The sequence below is a fragment of the Mycteria americana genome, chromosome 22, assembly GCF_035582795.1.
Source record: "Mycteria americana isolate JAX WOST 10 ecotype Jacksonville Zoo and Gardens chromosome 22, USCA_MyAme_1.0, whole genome shotgun sequence".
NCBI lineage: Eukaryota > Metazoa > Chordata > Aves > Ciconiiformes > Ciconiidae > Mycteria > Mycteria americana.
Window position 1 is genome coordinate 3,387,296 of NC_134386.1, and position 18,915 is coordinate 3,406,210.

The 18,915-nt window shown below is 69.5% G+C and overlaps 1 protein-coding gene across 2 annotated transcripts; it reads left to right on the forward strand.

Moving 5' to 3' along the window:
- Positions 1 to 2,121: 2,121 nt before the first annotated feature.
- On the forward strand, positions 2,122 to 18,495 carry ITGA3 (integrin subunit alpha 3). Of its 2 annotated transcripts, XR_012778623.1 has the most exons (26): positions 2,125 to 2,463; positions 9,114 to 9,235; positions 9,342 to 9,424; positions 9,993 to 10,242; positions 10,691 to 10,774; positions 11,068 to 11,275; positions 11,530 to 11,723; positions 12,000 to 12,088; positions 12,251 to 12,387; positions 12,578 to 12,664; positions 12,750 to 12,817; positions 13,057 to 13,193; positions 13,535 to 13,681; positions 13,781 to 13,878; positions 14,045 to 14,210; positions 14,303 to 14,371; positions 14,470 to 14,549; positions 14,835 to 14,912; positions 15,109 to 15,211; positions 15,296 to 15,466; positions 15,595 to 15,705; positions 15,929 to 16,042; positions 16,218 to 16,316; positions 16,415 to 16,540; positions 17,070 to 17,232; positions 17,496 to 17,637. XR_012778623.1 is itself a non-coding variant. In XM_075522942.1 (25 exons), the coding sequence occupies exons 1-25, from the start codon at positions 2,279 to 2,281 to the stop codon at positions 17,652 to 17,654; spliced, it is 3,165 nt and encodes a 1,054-aa protein (XP_075379057.1). In that variant the 5' UTR covers positions 2,122 to 2,278; the 3' UTR covers positions 17,655 to 18,495. The 2 variants fall into 2 exon arrangements, 1 of the variants encoding a protein (XP_075379057.1); XM_075522942.1 differs by lacking the exon at positions 17,070 to 17,232 and having other exon boundaries at positions 2,122 to 2,463; positions 17,496 to 18,495.
- The last annotated feature ends 420 nt before the right edge of the window (positions 18,496 to 18,915 follow it).

The window sequence follows — 18,915 nt, forward strand, 5'->3', positions numbered from 1 at the left end:
GTGCAAACACCCTCCTTTGGGCGTAAATAACCCTCTTTGGGTGCAAACACCCTTTGGGTGCAAATACTCTTCTTTGGGTGCAAACACACTCCTTTGGGTGCAAACACCCTTCTTGGGGTGCAAATACCCTTCTTTGGGTGCAAACACCCTCCTTTGGGTGTCAATACCCTTCTTTGGCTGCAAACACCCTCCTTTGGGTGCAAATACCCCTCCTTTGGGTGCAGACATCCTCCTTTGGGTGTCAATACCCTTCTTTGGGTGCAAACACCCTTCTTGGGGTGCAAATACCCTTCTTTGGGTGCAAACACCCTCCTTTGGGTGCAAATACCCCTTCTTTGGGTGCAAACACCTTTCCTCAGGTGCAAACACCCTTCCTGGGGTGCTGCCCCCCTCCTTGGGTGCTAGCACCCTCTGGGTGGCAGCCAAGGCCACAGGGTGACCCCCTGAAACACTTGACAAGCCGGTGGGCAGAGAGATGGACCCATTGTGCCCCAAAATGTCCCCAAGCCGGGGGGGAGGGGGGGCTGGCTACCTGGCCGGGGCTCTTTGTCCCCGTGCCGAGGGCTGTGTCACCTGCCAGAGAGAAAATCCACCCCGTCCCCGGGGAGACGGCGGGTGTTTGGGGTGCTCCGAGCCACGATCAGGGCCAGCCCACGCTGGGGGACCTCGGGACAGGGACTGGGGACTGGGGACTGGGGACAAGGGACAAGGGACACGGGACAGGGGACAGGGGACAGGGCCCCGTGCCAGAGCCGTGTGCCGGCTGCCGGCAGGGCTGACCTTGGGGCTGTCCCCTGTGCCGTCACTCTTTCCAGTGACATTGTGCGGCACAGGAGCTGTGCTGGGGCGCGGGGACATCGGGGCGGGGGACACAGGACATCCTGCAGCCCCCCCCTACCCGGGAGGGGGGCATTTCCCCCCCCTTCTCCCACCCACGGGTTTCCTGGCACGGGTGGGAGTGGCGCGATGACTCCCGGTGACCTTCGCCCGGGTCGGGGACCGTGGCAGCCACCGCCGCCACCTCCCCGGGAGGGACGTGGTGATGCTGCGGCTGCAGCCGCCTTCCCCAGGGACAGCCGGTGTCCCCGTCCCCGTCCCCGCCGTGGGGTGCCTGCCCGGGGGCACGGCCGCGGCCCCGTGGCCCCGGTCCCCTCTCAGGGTCCCGGCTTGACCTCCTGCCCCCGCCAGGCCCTCAGGGTGGGGGGGTCTGTCCGTCCAGCCTCCCGCTGCACCCAAGCCCCTGGGGATCCCCCCGGTCCTCGCAGCCACCCCCGAGTGCCTCCCGTTGGGTGCCGCAGCCCCGAGCCCCCCCCACCTCGACGTCGGGAGGGGGGGGTCCCGGGAGCCGGTACCGGGCAGGGAGCCGGCGCATTCCCGGCGTTCCCGGGCGGGCAGACGCCGTGGGAGGCCGGGGATTTTCTCTCCCTCCCGTCCCGCCCCGGCAGCTCCGACCTCCCCGTGGGGCACAACGGGGGGTGAGCTCAGGAGCGGGGGTCCCACCCGGGGGGGGGGGGGATCCTCGGGGGGCCCGCCCCACAGAGGTCCTAACTTGGGGGTCCCATCCCGGGGGGGTCTGATCCTCGGGGGTCCCATCCTGGGGGGGGTCCCATCCCAAAGGGTCCATCACGGGGGTCCGAGGTGGGGGGGGAGGGGTCTCATCCGCAGAGGCCCCAGGTAGGGGGGGTCCTACCCCGGGAGTCCCAGGATGGGGGTGCCACCCTGGGGGTCCCTTGGGACAGCGCGGGGTGCAGGGCAGGGCACGTGGGTCCCCACCCAACTGGGGGTTTTAGGGGTGGGGGCCGCTGATCCCCCCCCCCCCCCGCCATCCCCCGCAGCCCACGGCCGGGACAGGGGGGGTGAAGGGGTGGGGGGGCGGTGGGGGGGGAGCCGTCCCGTGTGTGCGGGCACGGTTGTGCATGGCGGGTGCGGGGGATGGGGGGTGGGGGGGGGCCACCCCGCCCACCCCGCCCACTCGGGCACCTCCGCGCGTGGGCAGGGGGGTGCGGTGCCCCCGGCGTGGGCGTGGCGTGTGCTCAGCGCGCGTGCTCCCGCCGCCCGCCGTGCACGCGCAGGTATGCCCACGCCTCCCCCGTGCGCACGCGCGGGGCGACTCCCTCCTTCCCCGCAGGTGCCCGGTGAGGGAGGGGTGGAGGGGGTGCGGCCCCTTTAAGGGGAGTGCCCGGAAGGGCGCGCGCCCCGCCCGGCCCCGCCCCCGCCCCGCAGCGCACCGGTACCGGTGGGGCGCGGTCGGCGGCGGCTGCGGGAGCCGGTGCGGGACATGGAGCGGCGCCGCCGGCTGCTCCCGGGGCTGCTCCCCGCGCTGCTCCCCGCGCTGCTCGGCGCCGCCGCCGCCTTCAACGTGGACCGCGCCTTCCCGGTGCTCAAGGAGGGCGCGACCCCCGGCGGCTTCTTCGGCTTCTCGGTAGCGCTGCACCGCCAGACCGAGCGGCGGGAGCGGTGCCTGTGAGTGCGGGGGTGGGGGGTGGGGAGCGTGTCCTGGGTCTCGGGTGGGGGGGGTACAGCAGGGGGGGGTCCCTGGGGTGCCGGGGCTGGAGGCGTGGGGTGGGGGAGGTGCGTGGGGCGAGGGTCCCTGGGGCAGGGCAAAGGTCCCGCGGCCGCGCTGGTCGCCGTGGGGGCAGGGGTGCGCCGGGAGGAGGAGCTGGCGAGGCTTTGGGTGCGGGGAGAGGGGGTGTCCCGGGGGTTTAGATGCTGGGGGGGGAATGGGGGGGGTTCCTCGTGGGAGGAAGCAGCCCCAGAGCCCTGAGCTCGGGGTAAGGGGGGGATATGTGCTCTAAACCAGCTCCTCGGGTGTTTATCTCCTGCTCGTGGCTTTGCTTTGCACCTCTTTGTTGGAGGGGGTCCCATCCTGACCCTGAGGTGTCCCCCCCCCCCCGCCTTATTCCCCAAATGCCGAGCACCCACTGTAGGGTCCCCACGCAGGCCCCCGGTGACACGAGGCAGGTCTGGCAGCAGAGCAGGATCCCGCTGTGGCAGCACCGGTGGGCACGGAGCCTGGCAGCGGCCCCGGGAGGTGGAGGCCGTCCCCACCCGCGGGGTCCCGGCCCGGCACCGCCTGCGCTGACCTCGGCAGGGCGGTTGCGAAGCCCCTCGGGTCCCCCCTCCAGCTCTGGCCGGCTGCTGGCGAGGCTCCGTCCCCATCCAGCAGCCCTGGCTCTGCCGGGGGATCCGGGGGGGAACCTGTTGAACTGTAATTCCTGCTGCCGAGCAAAGCTCCAACAAAAGCCCTTTTCAGCCGGGGCATTCCCCGTGCGATCCCGCCGCTGTCACTCGCCATGTCCCCTGCTGTCCCCTCGCTCAGCCAGACCCCCCCTGCGGGCAGCATCCCCGGCTCCCGTCCCTCCTGGCCGGAGGCGCGAGTTGCGTGTGCGTGCTGGGAAGAAGGCGCAGGGGTTGGGTTGGGTTTTTCTCGCTTGAGGGCACAGGTTTTTGCTGGCTCACCCTCCCGAGGCACTCCCAGCTGCAGGGGGGCCCTTCGGAGACCCGGAGGGCTCCTTCTTTTGCGTCGTGCCCGTGGTGGAGGGACCAGTGGCAGCTGCCAGACGGAGGCATCGGCTGCTCTGCATTCCAGAGATGCATTTCGGCCGCTTGCCCTGCCGTGGGACGTCTTGTTGTTGCTCCCGTCCAGGAGGGAGTGAAGCTGTTCCCTTGCGGAGCAGCTGTGGGGGTGCAGGAGCCGGCCCAGCACCCCGGGGACCCCCCCTCCTCCCCGCAGGGACACGCTGGCTCCCATCCATGACCGGGTTCCCCTGGCTCCCGTGGTGTCGGAGCTGCTGGGGGGGGGGCATCGAAGCCAGGGTCCTGGCTGGCACTGGGGTGGACCGGCTCGTCCGTCTTCCTGAGATGTTGGCAGTGGCTGTTGCTTTGTCTCGGGGAGGGGGGGGGGGGGGCCTCTGGTCCCAGCAGGGGCTTGCAATCCCCCGGCGTGGGCCACGTGGCCTGTGCGTGTCTGAGCGTGATGCAGGCGAGGCGCGGAGGCTCCGATCTGCGGGGGAAAGGCTTTGGAGCGCTAAACCCCCGGGGGATTTGCACCCCCTTCCCCTGGGAGCCCTTCCCTGCCTGTCCCCATTGGGGGGGGGGGTACAGACAGAGGACCCTCGTGAGCGCAGAAGGGCCAGGGGATGCCAAGCACGTCCCTGCTTCCCCACGGGGCCTTGCATGTAGGCAGCAGACCTGGAAGGGCTGCGCGGGCAGCTCTGCCTGCGTGGTGCAGGCAGCTCCTGCCTCACCGGGGCCTGGCTCGCCCGCTGCGGGCGGCTCCAGGGAGGAGGCACCCGCCTCTCGTGGAAGCGGCAGGAGGTAAATTGCACGCACACACACACCCCCGGGTCCCCCCATGCCAGGGCTGCTGGCCCTGCGCTTCCTCCCCGTGGCCGAGCCGCCAGCTGGGGCGGGGGGGTGCTGAGCTGGGCTGCAGCACCGGGGGGGTGAACCCGCTCCCCTCCCTCAGCCCCGGCGGCAGATGGAGGCTCGCTGGGCGGGCCCTCGCAGGTGCAGCGCTGCCGCAGCCAGGGTGGGGACAGGAAAGGGACGCTTCCTGCCACCCGTCGTCCCTGACGGGGGGTGGGGAGGGGGGGTGTCCCGTGCTTTTTGGGGGGCTCAATGCCTGGCCTCACCCTGACACGGCTGCGGCTGCCAGAGGTGCGGGGATGGCGGTGGAGCGAGAGGGATGCTCCCGAGCACGGCTGGCATTCCCGACCTCCTGGCGGGGTGGGGACAACCGCTTCCTGGCTGGGCGCTGGCAGGGGGCCAGGCTGGCACTGCGTGGCCGGCGTGGCACCAAAGTCCCCCCCCCTCCCCACCCCCACGGTGTTTTCCACGTCTCGGAGCTGTGTCCATGCAAAGGTTTGTTTGCTCGCTCCTCCCCGGGCCAGGTGAAGGCGAGGTGGAAGTGGTGGTGTTATCTGCCTTCCCCAAGATAAAGCAACTCCTTCGGCTGCCGGGGCCGGGTCTGGCTTCTCCCGTGGGCTCAGACACGGGGGAGGTGGTTTGGCTCGTGGCTGTGCCCGCAGGACCCGGCGGCGCTGGGGAAACCTGACCCGTGCGGCTTCGGGGGTCCCTGAATGACATGGGGAAACTGAGGCACGGTGCATCCGTGCCGGGGAGGCTGGAGGCCCTGTGTGTGCAGCCTGGGCGGAGGCAGGAGGCAGCACCCACATCTGCAGCCTTCTGGGTGCCTCAGTTTCCCTGCCGTGCCGGGGGGGAGCAGGGGTGCTGCCCCGGCGCTCGGGGTCCTTGCTGGTCCCGGCTGGCGGGTGGGTAGAGGGAGAGCGGGGCCGGGTGAATTCCCAGCTTTTCCCTCCCCCTCGCCTGGTTTTCTGCCGATTCCCAGAGCCGGCCTGGCCGTTGCTTCCCCCACCTTGGCCGGGGGCCGGCGAAAGCCGCCAGGGTCCTGCGGGGCTGCGGCTCCTTGGCAGGCGGAGGGGGGACGGATGTGCCGTGGCGGGGCCAGCGCCCAGGGGGTCATCCATCCGTCTGTCCGTCCGTCCCTCGCTGCTTCGAGGAGGCATCTCTCCCTCTCTCCCGCTTCCTTTCCGGTGTTGGCATCAGCGGATTTGTCTGCTCGGGGCTCTCGGGGGGGGGGATCGATCACTGCGGGGCCCCCCCCGTCGCAAACGTAGCGGCAGCAGTGGAGAGAAGCGTGGGGGGGCCAGGGTGGTGGGGGGTGGCTTGGGGCTGGCCTGGAGCAGCAACTCTTGCGCAGGGGTGGCTATGCTGGGCTCACCCCTCGATTGCCCACCTTTGGGGGTTCGGGGGGGGGGGGTCTGGGGGCTGTACCCTGCAACCCAATCGCGGAGCTGAGCTTTCAAACCGGGAGCTTGGTCCAGCCCCAGCATGGGGTAAGGTTTGGGGTGTGAAGCCTTGGGGAGGGTCCCTGCACCCCACTGCGCCGTCACGGCCTGTGACTGGGGATGAGGTGGGTTGGGGTACCCTGCCAGAGCCCCCACCCTCCTGCCCGCTCTTCCCCTCCTGCCTCTTGGCGCTTGTCATTCCTTGAGCGCGTTGGGAGATGGATCCGTGCTCGCTGCCTGCCTGTCCCCCCCCCCCGGTGCCCGCCCCGGGGAGGGGGCTCTGCTCCAGAGTTAGGCTGGGGTGTGCGTGCTGCTGCCTGGGGGGAGCGCGGCCCCCCTCTTGCTGAGCTCAGCCGGCCATCTAGATCGGATCCCCCTTCGCCATCCTCACCGGATCTCTCCCACCCCGGGGTCGGTCAGTGCCCTGCTGCCGAGACCGTCCCGCAGCCGCCCCTCGCGGCTCGGCCAGCGCTGGCAGGGACCCCCCCGCACCGCCGTCCCCCCCGCTTTACCGGGGTGGATTAGCACGGGGCATGGCCTCTTGCATTCCTACCTCCCTCCCTTCCCGGCCTCCCCCTCTTGCTGCTGTTTGACCATCCCTGCCTTTGCTCTGCTGTCCGAGCACAAGGCCTGGGCTGAGCCCCGTCTCCTCGTCCCCCCGCCCAGGATGGGACCAGTGCCACAAACTGGTCCTGGCCTCCCTGAGATGGGAGCCCCAGCATCCTGGCTCCTGATTTTCCTGGGTCTTGAGGTAGCTGGGCTCTGGGTGGCACCTTGGGGCATGCACAAGTGGAGGACGCCTGTGCATGCCCCCCTCCCCTGCTCCGGTGGGGCTCAGAAGCCCCCGGTATCGTGCGAACCCCCCATCCCCGCCCCAGGAGCAGAGCCTGCGGGTGGGCTGCCGTGCTGGGAAGTCTTGGCTAGAGGCAGCGAGACGCTGGAGCCGCTTGGCTTGGGTCAGCTCCCACCCCCCGGGACCTGCGGGGCACGGCCATGAGGAGCGATGGCAGTTGGGAATGGCTTTGCTTGGAGCTGGGGTCCGGCTGAGCCAGGACCACCCGGGGAGGCTGGGGGCAGGTCCCGGCCGTGGCAGCCCCTGGCAAGGGGCCGTATGTCTGTCGCTGCCCCCAGGAGCTGTGCTCACGGTCGGGCAGCACCCAAGGGCTGCGGGTCCTGCTGGGGCTTGGGGGGCAGGACACCCCCCCCGACTTCTCCCTCCAGCCCTGAGTCACCGCACGGCTGCCCTGAGTCATTTCCCCTCCAGATAAGTGAGGACAATGGTGCCCCTTGTCCCCCCCATGTCCTTCAGGTGTATGGGGGGGGCGGGGGGGGGTGAGAAATTAAGGGGGCAGATTCCTTTGTGCCAGGCTGGAAAAAGTCAGGAGGAATCAGCCCCCTCTCCGTGTCCTTGTCTTCACACCCAGCGAGTCGCGCTTTCCTGGGGGGATGCGGATGCCGCTGGCATCCCCACCCCAGCATTCCCGAGGGGAGGGGACTCCCCCCCCCATTGCACCCCTTTGGGGGGGGGGCTCTTCAGCAGCTGAGCAACGCTGTTCCCCCACCTGCGGCATCTGGCTGACTCAGCCGGAGCGATGCCGCTGGCAGTGCCCGTCACCGGCTGGGCGGAGGGGGGGCCCCGGCGTGCCGGGACGGGGGCTGCCTGGGGCCCCACATTCCTCCTGCGCCTGGGCTTTGAGTCAGCCGCCCCGGTGCTGCCCGGACGCGCCCGCGCTCCCGGCCTCGCATTGCTCAGCCCTGCCTGGTGCAGCTTCCCCGGTGCTCCGCTCCCTTCCCTTCCTGGTGGCAATGGGATAAGGACAGCCAGACTTGCCCCTGTCCTCGCCGGTGGCTGGGCTGGCTGCGCTGAGGACTGGCCAACTCGTTACCCCAGTGCCCTGTGATAAGGTCTGGGGGCTGCAGCAGCTACCTGGGTGCCTCGTCGTCGTGTGTGTGTCCCCGTGTCCCCCCCCCCCCCTCCAGCAGCCTGCCTCTGCGAGGGGAGACGCGCTTCCTCTGCTGGCACGGTGCGGCCATGCCTCCTCCACGCCATTGTCCTCGCGATCCCGAAGGACTTCCCGGCGGAAAGGCTGGCCTTTCCGGAGCCCCCCGGGCACGCCGGGTCCTCCTGCCGTCCCCCAGGCCCACAAGGGGGCTGGGGGTCCCGTGCCCTGCCGCTACCTGGGGTCCCCAGCCTCTTCCCTTGGGGTGGGGGGGATTCAGGTGGGTGCTGGGGTCCCTTCAGCATCACCTTAGAGCCCCTGGGGGATGAGCGCAGGTGGAGCTGGGCGGCGGGTGTTGTATCTCCAGCCCCGGCACCCCTCCAGGGATGCCGGTGTCCTCCCCCCTGCGTGGCACTGCCGTGACTCAGCCGGGACGTCTCTGCCCCTCCGGGGGCCTGAGTCACCCCTGGAAGGGTGCTGCCTCCCCCGGGACCCCCGGTGCCGCCCGGAGCGGAGAGGCAAGCCCAGTCCCCTCCTGGGAAGAGGGATGAATGCGTGTCCCTCCTGGAACTGGTCCCAGCTCACCCTCCCCGCTCCTGGGGTGTCTCCCCCCTCGCCGGGACACCCGGTTCTCGCGGCATTCCCTGGCACACGGCAGCGGGAGGCGGCGAGCCTGTCCGCCGGACACGGTGCAGCTGTGCCGCGGAGGCCCTGGCCCCGCCGCCGGCTCAAAGGTTGGCCGGGAAGGGCTGTGGCTGTTTACACAGTTGCGGGGGCCCCGGCGCTGGCGGCAGCCGGGTCGTGCCGAACGGCTCCCCGCTTTGCGTTCCCTGCCGGCGCGGCGTGTGAGGTTTGCAGGCGTCGGCACGACCCCCTGTTCCTGCACCCCCCCCACGTACCGGGATGGGGGGCTCAGCCGTGAGCCCAGGCTGGCATCGGGTCCTGCAAGGAGGGGGTGAGGAGCGTGTCCGTCAGTCTGTCCCCCACCCGGAGTGGGAGTCTGTCCCTTTGCTGTCCTGTGAGGCCTTTCAGTGCGCTCGTGCACCCACGTGCTGGGGGCGAGAGGCTGGGTGCTGCCAGCCCCGTGCGCGCCCATCCAAGGGGAACCCCCCGTCCTGCTCTGGAGATGGGGCTGGGGGTCCGCTGGGTGTTATTTGGGGGTGTCAGGGCGTGACGTGCTCCGGGGAAGCGGCTCCCGTCCCCGCCGAGCGTCTCCTGGCCACCGTCACACCCCACCACCCCTCTCCCCGGGGCAGCCTGCCCGGTTTTGCACCCCCAAAATAAGGCGGAGGGCATTGGGGCGGGTGGACCCGCTGCCTCCCCCATTGCCCACCTGCCCCCCCCACCACCCTCTGCCCCCCAGGCTGCTGGTGGGGGCCCCCCGAGATGTGGAGCCGGCGAACGGCACGCGGACGGGCGCTGTCTACGCCTGCCCCCTCACCGTCTCCACGAAGGACTGCCAGCGGCTCGACATCGAGTTGAAGAGTACGTGAGTGCCCCAGGGCACCCCAAAACTCCCCCGGCACGCGGGGGGCTGTGGGGGTGGGGGTGGGGGGGTTTCCTGCTCTCACGCTGTCTCTTCCTCACCCAGGTGAGCCGGGCAAGGCCATCATCGATGACATGTGGCTGGGGGTGACGGTGGCCAGCCAGCGGCAGCCGGCGGGGAGGGTGCTGGTGAGTGCCCGTGCACCCCGATTCCTTGCACGCGCGCGCGTGTGTGCCGGTGCTGAGCTGCCACCTTGCACGACTGCACAAGGGCACCAGGGAGCTGCTGGCGCTTTCACGTGGGCCTTGCACGTGTCCCCAGTGTGGTGGCACCAGGCAGAAGCACTGTGGGAGCTCCCCTGTCACCTCCCTTGTCCCCTGGGGCAGGGAGCTGTGGGGTGACAGGGCGCTTGGACCCTTCTCCTCCTGGTAGCGTGTACTGGTGTGGATGGACCGAAGCTCTCGGGAGCATCACGGGTGCTCTCAGGAGCATCTCGGGAGCATCTCAGATGCTCTCGGGAGCTCTCGGGTGGCAGGGACAGTGTCATACCCTATAGACCATCATAGCCAGCGTAAGGCTGTGACGTACGGGCCGCATTAACGGCAGGGCAGCATCCGTATATACAGCCTGACGCCGGGATCGGGGCAGAGGCGGCGCATGGGGCAGGGGTTGGTGGCCTTGGGAAGGAGGGGGCTGTAGCCCCTCATTTTTGGGGGTGCCGCAGGTGCTGAGAGGGGTGCCGGGCTGTCCCGGCAGGCCTGCGCTCACCGTTACACCAAGGTGCTGTGGTCGGGCAGCGAGGACCAGCGGCGCATGGTGGGCAAGTGCTACGTGCGGGGCAACGACCTGCGCCTCAACATCAGCGACGAGTGGCAGACCTACCACAACGAGATGTGCAACTCCAACACGGACACCGACGAAACCGGCATGTGCCAGATGGGCACCAGCGCCGGCTTCACCGCCAACATCATCTATTTCGGGGCGCCCGGTGCCTATAACTGGCAAGGTGCGCGTGCCTGGGGAGGGGCGGGGGTGGGCAGCCGCCTTTGCGGGGGGCTGCTGGTGCCCGTACCCCCGTGGGGCATCCCCTCGTGCGTACGCGGGCATCTGCGTGTGCACGCGCATCGGAGCACGCGTGTGCGTGCTTATGTGCCCAGGCGTGTGTGGTGAGCGCACGCGCGCGCTGGAGCTCGCGCGCGCGCGTTTGCCTGCTTGCGCGCGAGGATGTGCCCGAGCGTGCCCCACGCGCGCCGTGCGTGTGCGCCTCTGCGCGTGCTTATCTACACCCCCCCTGCAAACCCTCCGCACGCGGGTGAGCGTAGCCGCGTGCACGCCCACGCCTACGGCTGCGTGCGCGCTCACGCGCTGGGGGCGTGCGAGGGGACTGGGTGCCGAGCCGGGGGCGAGGGGCTGCCCCCCGCTGCGGGGTTAACCCCCCCCCCCTCTGGTCACAGGTACCGACTACATGCTGCAGCGGGAGATGTGGGACCTGTACGACTTCTCCTACCCCAACGAGAGGAACGGCAATACCTATATAGGTGGGGGGCAGCAGGGCAGGGGGCTTCCCCCTGGTTCCTTGGGGGGGATTTGGGGTGAGGAGGAGATCTGGGGGGATGTAGATTTTGGGGGAACCTTGGGGGTGAATGTTAAAGCAGTGCGGGGTTTAGGGGGGCTTGGAGATCCCCCGGGGATGGTGTGAGCAGAGGGGCAGTGGTGACCCCGTAGCGTTCGGGGAGCTGGAGGGGGTCGTGGCGGGGGGGAACGTGGGGTCTGGGGATGTCGGGGGGGTTCCCGTGCCGGCCCCCATCTCACCGGCAGGGTTTGGCGGCAGGGTACGCGGCGGAGGTGGGCAGCGCGGTGCTGCAGCAGGACGCGGTGACGGTGGTGACGGGCGCTCCCCGGTACAAGCACATGGGTGCCGTGTACCTGCTGAGCCGCAGCTCCCAGCAGACGCTGCAGAGGAGCTGCCTCCTCCCCGGCCACCAGGTCGGGTCCTACTTCGGCAGCGCCGTGGCCCTGGCAGACCTCAACAACGACGGGTGAGGGCGGGGGGCCGGGACCCCCCAGCTCCTTGGGGGGGGGTGGTGGGGTGGTGTGTGTGTGTCTCTTCTGGGGGCATCCCTCTCAAGGGGATCTCTGTGGGTCATAGCATGGGGGGCACAGCTCCAGGGGTGGGGGTCTCGCTGATTTTTTTTGGGGGGGGGGGGGGGTCCCCACCGCTTCTGGTGTGCCGGGGAGGGGGGGGGGCGTTATGTCGCAGCCCCCAGCCCCAACCGGCCCCTCGGCCCCGCAGGTGGCAGGACCTGGTGGTGGGAGCCCCCTACTACTTCCAGCGGAAGCAGGAGGTGGGGGGCGCAGTCTACGTCTACATGAACGAGGTGGGGGACTTCCAGCCCACCCCCAGCCTGCTTCTCACCGGCCCCAGCTACTCCGCCTTCGGCTTCGCCGTGGCCAGCATCGGGGACATCAACCAGGACGGCTTCCAGGGTGAGGGGCTGGGGACCCTTGTGGGGGGGAGCCGTGGTGGGGGTGCAGCCTTTGGGTGGGGGTGTCTTCGGGTGAGAGGGGATCCCACTTCAGGGGGTGTGGGGGGTCTCTGGAGAGGTTCGGGGCGAAGAGAAGGAGATGGGGGGGCATCTTGGTGGGGGGCTGCGTTCAGGGAGGAGAGGGGTTGGGTGTGGGAGGGGTTGAAGAAGTGTGGGGGTAGTGCGGGGCAGCCCCCACCCCCTTCCCGTGGGGCTGACCCTGCTCTTCACCCCACAGATATCGCTGTGGGGGCTCCTTTTGAGGGGCCCGGCAAGGTCTACATCTACCACAGCAGCGCAGAAGGGCTGCGGGACAAACCCCAGCAGGTAACGGCCCCGTGGGCAGCCCCTCACCGGGGCAGCGGGGCTCCGGATCCCCTCCGAGCATCCCATGCTCCGGGGTGGGATGCAGCAGGTAGATCCCCCAGATCCATGGGGCTGGTGAGCAATGGGTGACACCCACCACCACCCCCACCACCCCAAATCCAGGTGATCAGCGGGTCGGATCTGGGCCCTGCCAGCATGCAGACCTTCGGGTACTCGCTGAGCGGGGGGCTGGACGTGGACGATAACTCCTACCCCGACCTCCTGGTGGGCAGCTTGGCGGAGAGGGTCGTCCTGCTCAGGTAAGGGAGCCGGCCCCGGCAGGCGTCCTGCAGCCCCCTGCCTTCCCTGCCACCTCCCAGGGACAGATCCTGCCTCTGCCAGCGCCCCGGGGCAGCGAGATACGGGCACCGGGAGCTGGCACCAGGCAAGAGGGGCTGTGCCGCTGCGGGGGGCGGGGGGGGGGCTCAGCCGACTCCCATCTCTGCCCAGAGCTCGGCCCGTGATCAACATCTTGAACAAGATTTTCACGGCGACTCCCAGCAAGGTGGACCCTGCCCGGTGTACGCCCGACTCCTGGTGAGCCCCCCCGGTGCAGCCAGTCCCGCTCGCGGCACTGCGGTGCCGGTGGCTCCGCTCACGGCCCCTTTCCCCCCCCCCCCAGCATCACGGTGACCGTCTGCTTCTCCTACAACCAGAGCGCTGGAGACCCCAAGTACAAGGAGAAGATCAGTGAGTGCCCTGGGGTGCGGGCGTGGGTGCGCGCGCACGTGGGAACGCGTTGGGGTGGGACGCGGCCACCGGCACTCGTGCAAGGGCGCGCGCGTGCGTGCGGGGGGTGCGCGTGAGCGCGCGTTTGGGGAGGACGTGCGCGCGTGTCGGCGCGTGGGGATGCGCACGCGTGTGCGCACGAGGGGTTGCGTTGGAGGCAGGCGCGCGTGCGACGCCACGGTGCTCTGCTCTCCCCGCAGCCCTGGAGTACACCCTGGAGGCTGACAAGGACCGGCACCCCCCCAGGGTCAGGTTTTTGGGGACCCACTCTGCCATCTACCGCGGCATCTTCCCCATGCCCGAGACCCGTTGTGAATCCACGGAGCTCCTGCTGCTGGTGAGCGCGTGCGAGCGCACGTGTGTGCGCGCGAGCGTGCGCGCGCTGCAAGCCGCTCTGCGTGTGGCACTGGAGCTGGGGGACCGGCTCCTGGGAGAGGGGGAGAGGGATGGTGGGGGGCGGAGGGTCTTGGGAACGGCACGGGCAGGAAAAGAGGTGGAGATCCACCCCTCCATCCACCCCTCCATCCTGTCATGAGTTTGTTGGGTCTCGCAGGCAGGGTGTGAGCAGGAGCTGGTACCCCAGCCGTGGCCCCGGGGGCTGTGCCTGGCTGCAGCTGAAGCTGGAGGGGGGGCCAGGGAGGGAGCCAGGGCTTTGCTGTGATTTCTGCCACCCCGCAGGACAACATCCGAGACAAGCTGCACCCCATCGTGCTCTCCATGAACTACTCGCTGGTGGAGAAGCCCAGGACCTTCCAGCTGGGTCCCCACTCCCTCGACGCCTTCCCCGTCCTCAACCAGGACCAGTCCCACGAGAACGAGACCAAGGTGCTGGGGGGGTGATGGAGATGCTGGGCTGCAAGCACCCTGGCGAGCCTTGCCTGGGGGGGTGGGAGAAGGCTCATGGGGACGTCCCTGTCCCTGCAGATCGAGTTCCAGAAGGAGTGCGGCTCCGACAACAAGTGCTACAGCAACCTCCAGCTCCAGAGCAGCTTTGTCACCGACCAGAACCAGCCCCTGCCCAGGTGACAGCGTGTCCCTCCGGGTCCCCATCCACCTCTGCCCCCAGCTGTGCCACCCTCCTTAGCCGTGGGTCACCCCTCAGCCCCACCCCGGGCTGTACTGGGGGGGGGGTCTCCATCCCGCTGGGGTGGGCCACCCGTGTGCTGAGCGGGGACGGCCTCTGCGCAGGCTGAACGGTACCCAGGTGCTGCAGTACAGCCGGGACGTGCGGAAGCTCTACCTGAGCATCAACATCACCAACGTGCCCACCACCCCCTCCAACGGCGAGGATGCCCACGAGGCGCTGCTCAACGTCACGGTGCCGGCCACCCTGCTGCCCTCCTCCGTGCGCCCGGTAGGCGATGCCGTCCCCCTCCCCAGCTGGAGATGGCACGAGGACCGGGGTGGGCTTTGCCGGGACGTTCCTCACCCTCTTCCCCTCCCCAGAGCGGAGCCTGTACCTTTGCGGAGACAGTGCTGTGCGAGCTGGGCAACCCTTTTAAGAGGAACCAGAGGGTGAGTGCTTCTCCCCAGCCGCCCCCCAGCCCTGCCTGGGGGCTCAGCAGGTAGGTGGGGGTCCGGCCGAGCTGCTCCATGGTCCCTCTGTGCTGCAGGCAGAGCTGATCATCACCTTCGAGGCCATCGGGATCATGCTGGACACACGGGAGGTCTTGGTGTGGCTGGACCTGTCCACGTGAGTGTCCTTGGGTGGGTGGAGATGGGCTGGGAAGGGGGTGCCTGGAGCGATGTCAGCTTCTCCTTCCGTCGGTGGCACGGCGGCGGCGGAGCGGGATCGTATCCGGCAGCGTTGCTGGTCCGGGAAGGATTGGAAGGCAGGCAGGGAGCTGCTCAACCCCGCGGCTGCTGGGGGGGGGGGCAGGACGGGGACCCCAGGGCTCCTGCTGGGGGGGGGGGGGCTGTCCCACGCTGTCCGGGGGCTGTTTGGCGGTGGGAGACGCTGACCCCAGTGCCTTGGCAGGCAAAGCACCCAGGAGGACCTGCAGCCCGTGCCGGCCAAGCTGCTGGTGGACTATAGCATCCAGTCCTCGCTGACCACGTGAGTGCGGCAAGGCTGTGCCCCCCGCTCCCTCCGTGTCCCCTCCATCCACCCACCCCACCCCGATTTGGCCGTGTCGGGCGTGGGCACGGCCCTGCCGTGTCCCAGGAACGGGGCAGACGGATGCCCCAGAGATGTTCCCTGCCCGCTCTGCCCCCCCCCCCCACCATGCCTGTCCCCCCTGTCCCGTCCCTAGAGCCTTCTCCCACGTCCAGTCGCACTTCAGCGGGACAGTGGTGGGCGAGTCGGCCATGCAGAGGGAGCAGGACGTGGGCAGCCCCCTCGCCTTCGAGTTCCAGGTGAGTTCGGGGGGCGGCCAGTGCCTGGGGGGGGGGGGGGGGGGGTCGGGAGTGCCGGTCTCCATCCCCGGCTCTGCTTTGCAGGTGACCACCAAGGATGAGTCGCTGGGCACCCTGGGCACCATCCTGCTGGGCTTCGAGTGGCCCTACGAGATCCCCAATGGCAAATGGCTCCTCTACCCTACCGAGATCCTCGTCAACAGTAACGAGACCTGCCAGCCCCCCGGGGGGGTCATTAACCCCCTCAACCTCACTGTGAGTGACCTTGTGCCCGCTGCTTTGCAGGGACGCGTCCCTGCCCGCCCTGCGTGGGTACTTCCAGCCCCGTCAGCCCCGGGTGGGCAGAGCTGCCTGGGCTCTGACGGGGCTCGTTCCCCCCGCAGCTGGAGGACAAGGCTCCGTCCCGGCAGAGACGGGAGCTGGAGGCCCCCAAGCCGGCGGAGCCCTCCAGCAGCCTGGCCACCGTCAAGAAAGACAAGTCGGAGGTGGTGCTGGTGAGTGGGGGCTACAGGGGGTGGGGGGCAGCCCGGCGGCACGTGCCCCCCACCGGGACCACGGCACATGCTGCTTCTTAAAGCTCTTAAGGGTCTCTCTTAAGGTCATCTACTCGATGATCTTAAAGGTCTTTCCCGACCTATACGATTCTGTGATTCTTGGCACCGGCGCGGTGCACTGGGGGCTCTGGTTCCCCCCCCCGAACCCCCCCTTATCTCCCAGAGCTGCTCCAAGGGCACCGCTCGCTGCGTCTGGTTCGAGTGCCCCCTCCTCCACACCCAGCACACCACCACCTTCAGAATCCGCGCCCGGGTCTGGAACAGCACCTTCATCGAGGTCAGCGTGGGGCCCCGCGGCACGGCCTGGGGATGGGGGGCAATGGGGGTGGGGGGGGGACAGGGCTGGGCTGCTCCCTTGGGGGACGGTGCTGAAACGGGGCACCGAGTTTGCTAGGTCTCAGCTCAGCAGCTAACGCGCGTCGCTCGCCCCTCCGTCGTCCGCGTCCCCCCAGGAGTACAGCGATTTTGACCGGGTGAAGGTGGACGGCACGGCGACGCTCTTCCTCCGGACCCACGTCCCCACCATCAACATGAGGAACCACACGGTGCGGGTGAGTGATGCCCGGAGCCTTCTACTGGGACAGGCTGGGGACGGACTGGGGTCACTGGGAGCTGTTCCCCTGATTGAGGGTCTTCTCGACCCTTCCAGTTCTCCGTGGACGTGGACTCGGAGCTGACAGAGGAGCAGCCGGCCGAGATCGCGCTGTGGCTGGTGCTGGTGGCAGTGGCGGCCGGGCTGCTGCTGCTGGGGCTGATCATTCTCCTGCTCTGGAAGGTGAGGGGGTGCCGGAGCCGCACTGAGACCCGACGGGCTCGTGTCACCAATGGCCGGCCGTCCTTCCCGCCTGGCTGCGGGACGCTCGGCAGCGGCAAGTGGAAGTTGCCCCCTCTGGGGTGGAAGGTGCCCGGCTGCTGAGCGATGAGGAAGAGGAGCAGAGAATCCCGACTTTCCCCCACACGCACACCCAGCGCAAAATATTTTGGGAGCTGCAAAAAACCCCCCCCCAAGCAGGGCTGGACGATGGCACCTCCTTGCCCTGTGGCTCCCACCTCCCCCTGCGCTGCAGGGACTTGGGGGGGGGTCTCTGACTCCCCGGGGGACCCCCACTCCCTGGGGACTCCATTCTTTGGCCAGGAGGGGTTACATGGGTCTGGAGGGCCACCCACCCACCCACAGCATCCCCAGGGGTGCGGGTGCAATGGGGCAGCTCGCCGCCCCGCTCCCCCCACCCCGCGAGGGTGGCCAGGAGCCCCCCGTCCCCTCTCCCGTCCCCCCCTGACCGCTGTCGCCTCCTTCCTCGCAGTGCGGTTTCTTCCGGCGGGCCAACACGCGGGCCATGTACGAAGCCAAGGGGCAAAAGGCGGAGATGAGGATCCAGCCGTCGGAAACCGAGCGGCTGACGGACGACTACTAGCGGGGGGGGCAGCCCCGCTGCCCCCCTGCCCGGCGCCCGCGCCACCCGCTTGGTAATGGGGGCCGGCTGCAGCGGCATCCTCCTCCTCTTCAGCCTCCTCTCCTCTTCCTCACTGCCTCATCTCTCATCTGCACCCTATAGGGTCCCTATAGGGCACAAAGGGCTCCGTGGGGTCTCCAGGACTGCTGCTCCCTTTGCCTCTGCTCTTCGCCGGCGGTGGGGTCTCTCTCCTTCGCTCTCCGGTGTCCCGCTCCGGCCCCACGCCGACCCTCTCCGGCCCCACACTGACCCTCTCCCCTCTCCCTCTCCCCCCAGTGCGACTTCTTCCAGCGGACCCGTTACTACCGGATCATGCCCAAATACCACGCGGTGAGGATCCGGCAGGAGCAGCGCTACCAGCCCGGCGGCCTCCTGCCCCGCCGGCGCAAGAAACACTGGGTGACCAAGTGGCAGGAGCCGGAGAAGTACTACTGACCCCCCCGCCCGCCCCCCCGGCCCCCGTGCGAGGGGAGCACGAGGGCTGGTGTTCGACTTTGCACAAGTGCATCTCTCCCTGCCCCGATCCTCCTCCTCCCTCGGACGCGGCCGCATCCCCACGCTGGCTTCTGCGTGCTCCTGTCCGCTTCCCCGGGCTCGCCAGCGCGCGGCCTGGCTCTTGCACGCTCGTGCCTTGCACGCTCGTGGGGGATGAGCCCCAAATGTGCCCCCCCCGCCCCCCTCCCCAGTCCCCCGACGTGACCACTGCTGGTCTCACCGAGTGCCTTCCCCCCCCGCAGACACTCCTGCTGCTGTGGCCCACACGCGTCCTCGCACGCCGGGACACGTCCTCGCACCCCGGGACACGCTCGCCCCCCCCCCGCATCCCCCTTCCCTCGACGCTGGGTGCGGGGCTCCCCTCGGCTTTCGCCAAGGCTACACGCTATGGTGGGGATGGGGGCGGTGGGAGCTCGTTCCTTCCTCCCCTGCCTCCTCCTCCTCCCCAAAGCAGTGCAGGGGCCTGATCCTGCACGTTCAACAACACCCCCCCCCCCCCCAGTCTGCATTGGATGCAGCTTTGGCTCGGGGGGGTGCAGAGCATGAGGCCATGTCCCCCCCACCCCACAGCCTTGGCTCCAGGGGGTCTGTCCCACCCCACGGACGCCGCCCCGGGGGTTAAGTTATTCCACGTTTCTCGCCAGCGTTTCGGTGTTGAGCCCCGGAGCGCGGTCGGTACTGGGGGCTGAGGGGGGGTCCTGTGCCCCCCGGCCCCTCCCCCCCCCCCCCCCCCCCCCCCCCCCGCCGGGGCTCAATAAAGCCTCGCTCCGGGATTTGTAACCTCTCGTCTCCCCGTGTCCCAGCTGAAAGCGTGATGGGGGCTGGGGGGCAAAGGGGTTGGTTTTTTTTTTTGGGGGGGGGGGGGGGTAAATCCCCTGGGCAGAAAGGGGAGTGGGGGGGAAATGTCCCGGGTGGGCAGGGATAGTGGGGGGCAGTACCCAGCAGAGCAGGGGTATGGGGGGGCGAGGCGCGGCGGGGGCCGCCCCGGGCAGGCCGGGTTAAGCGCGGGGTGGCTCCGCTCCGGGCGGGAAGGGGTTACAGCGGGGAGGGGGGGGGGGCGTGGTCATGCCGCCCTCAAGGGGCGGTGCTAACGTGCGGGGCGGGCTTAACGCGAGGCGGGGCGGGGCCGGCGGCAGGGCGGTCGGTGATTGGCGGCGGGGGCGGGTTGTTTGCGCGCGGCGGGGGGCGGGGCGCGGCGCGG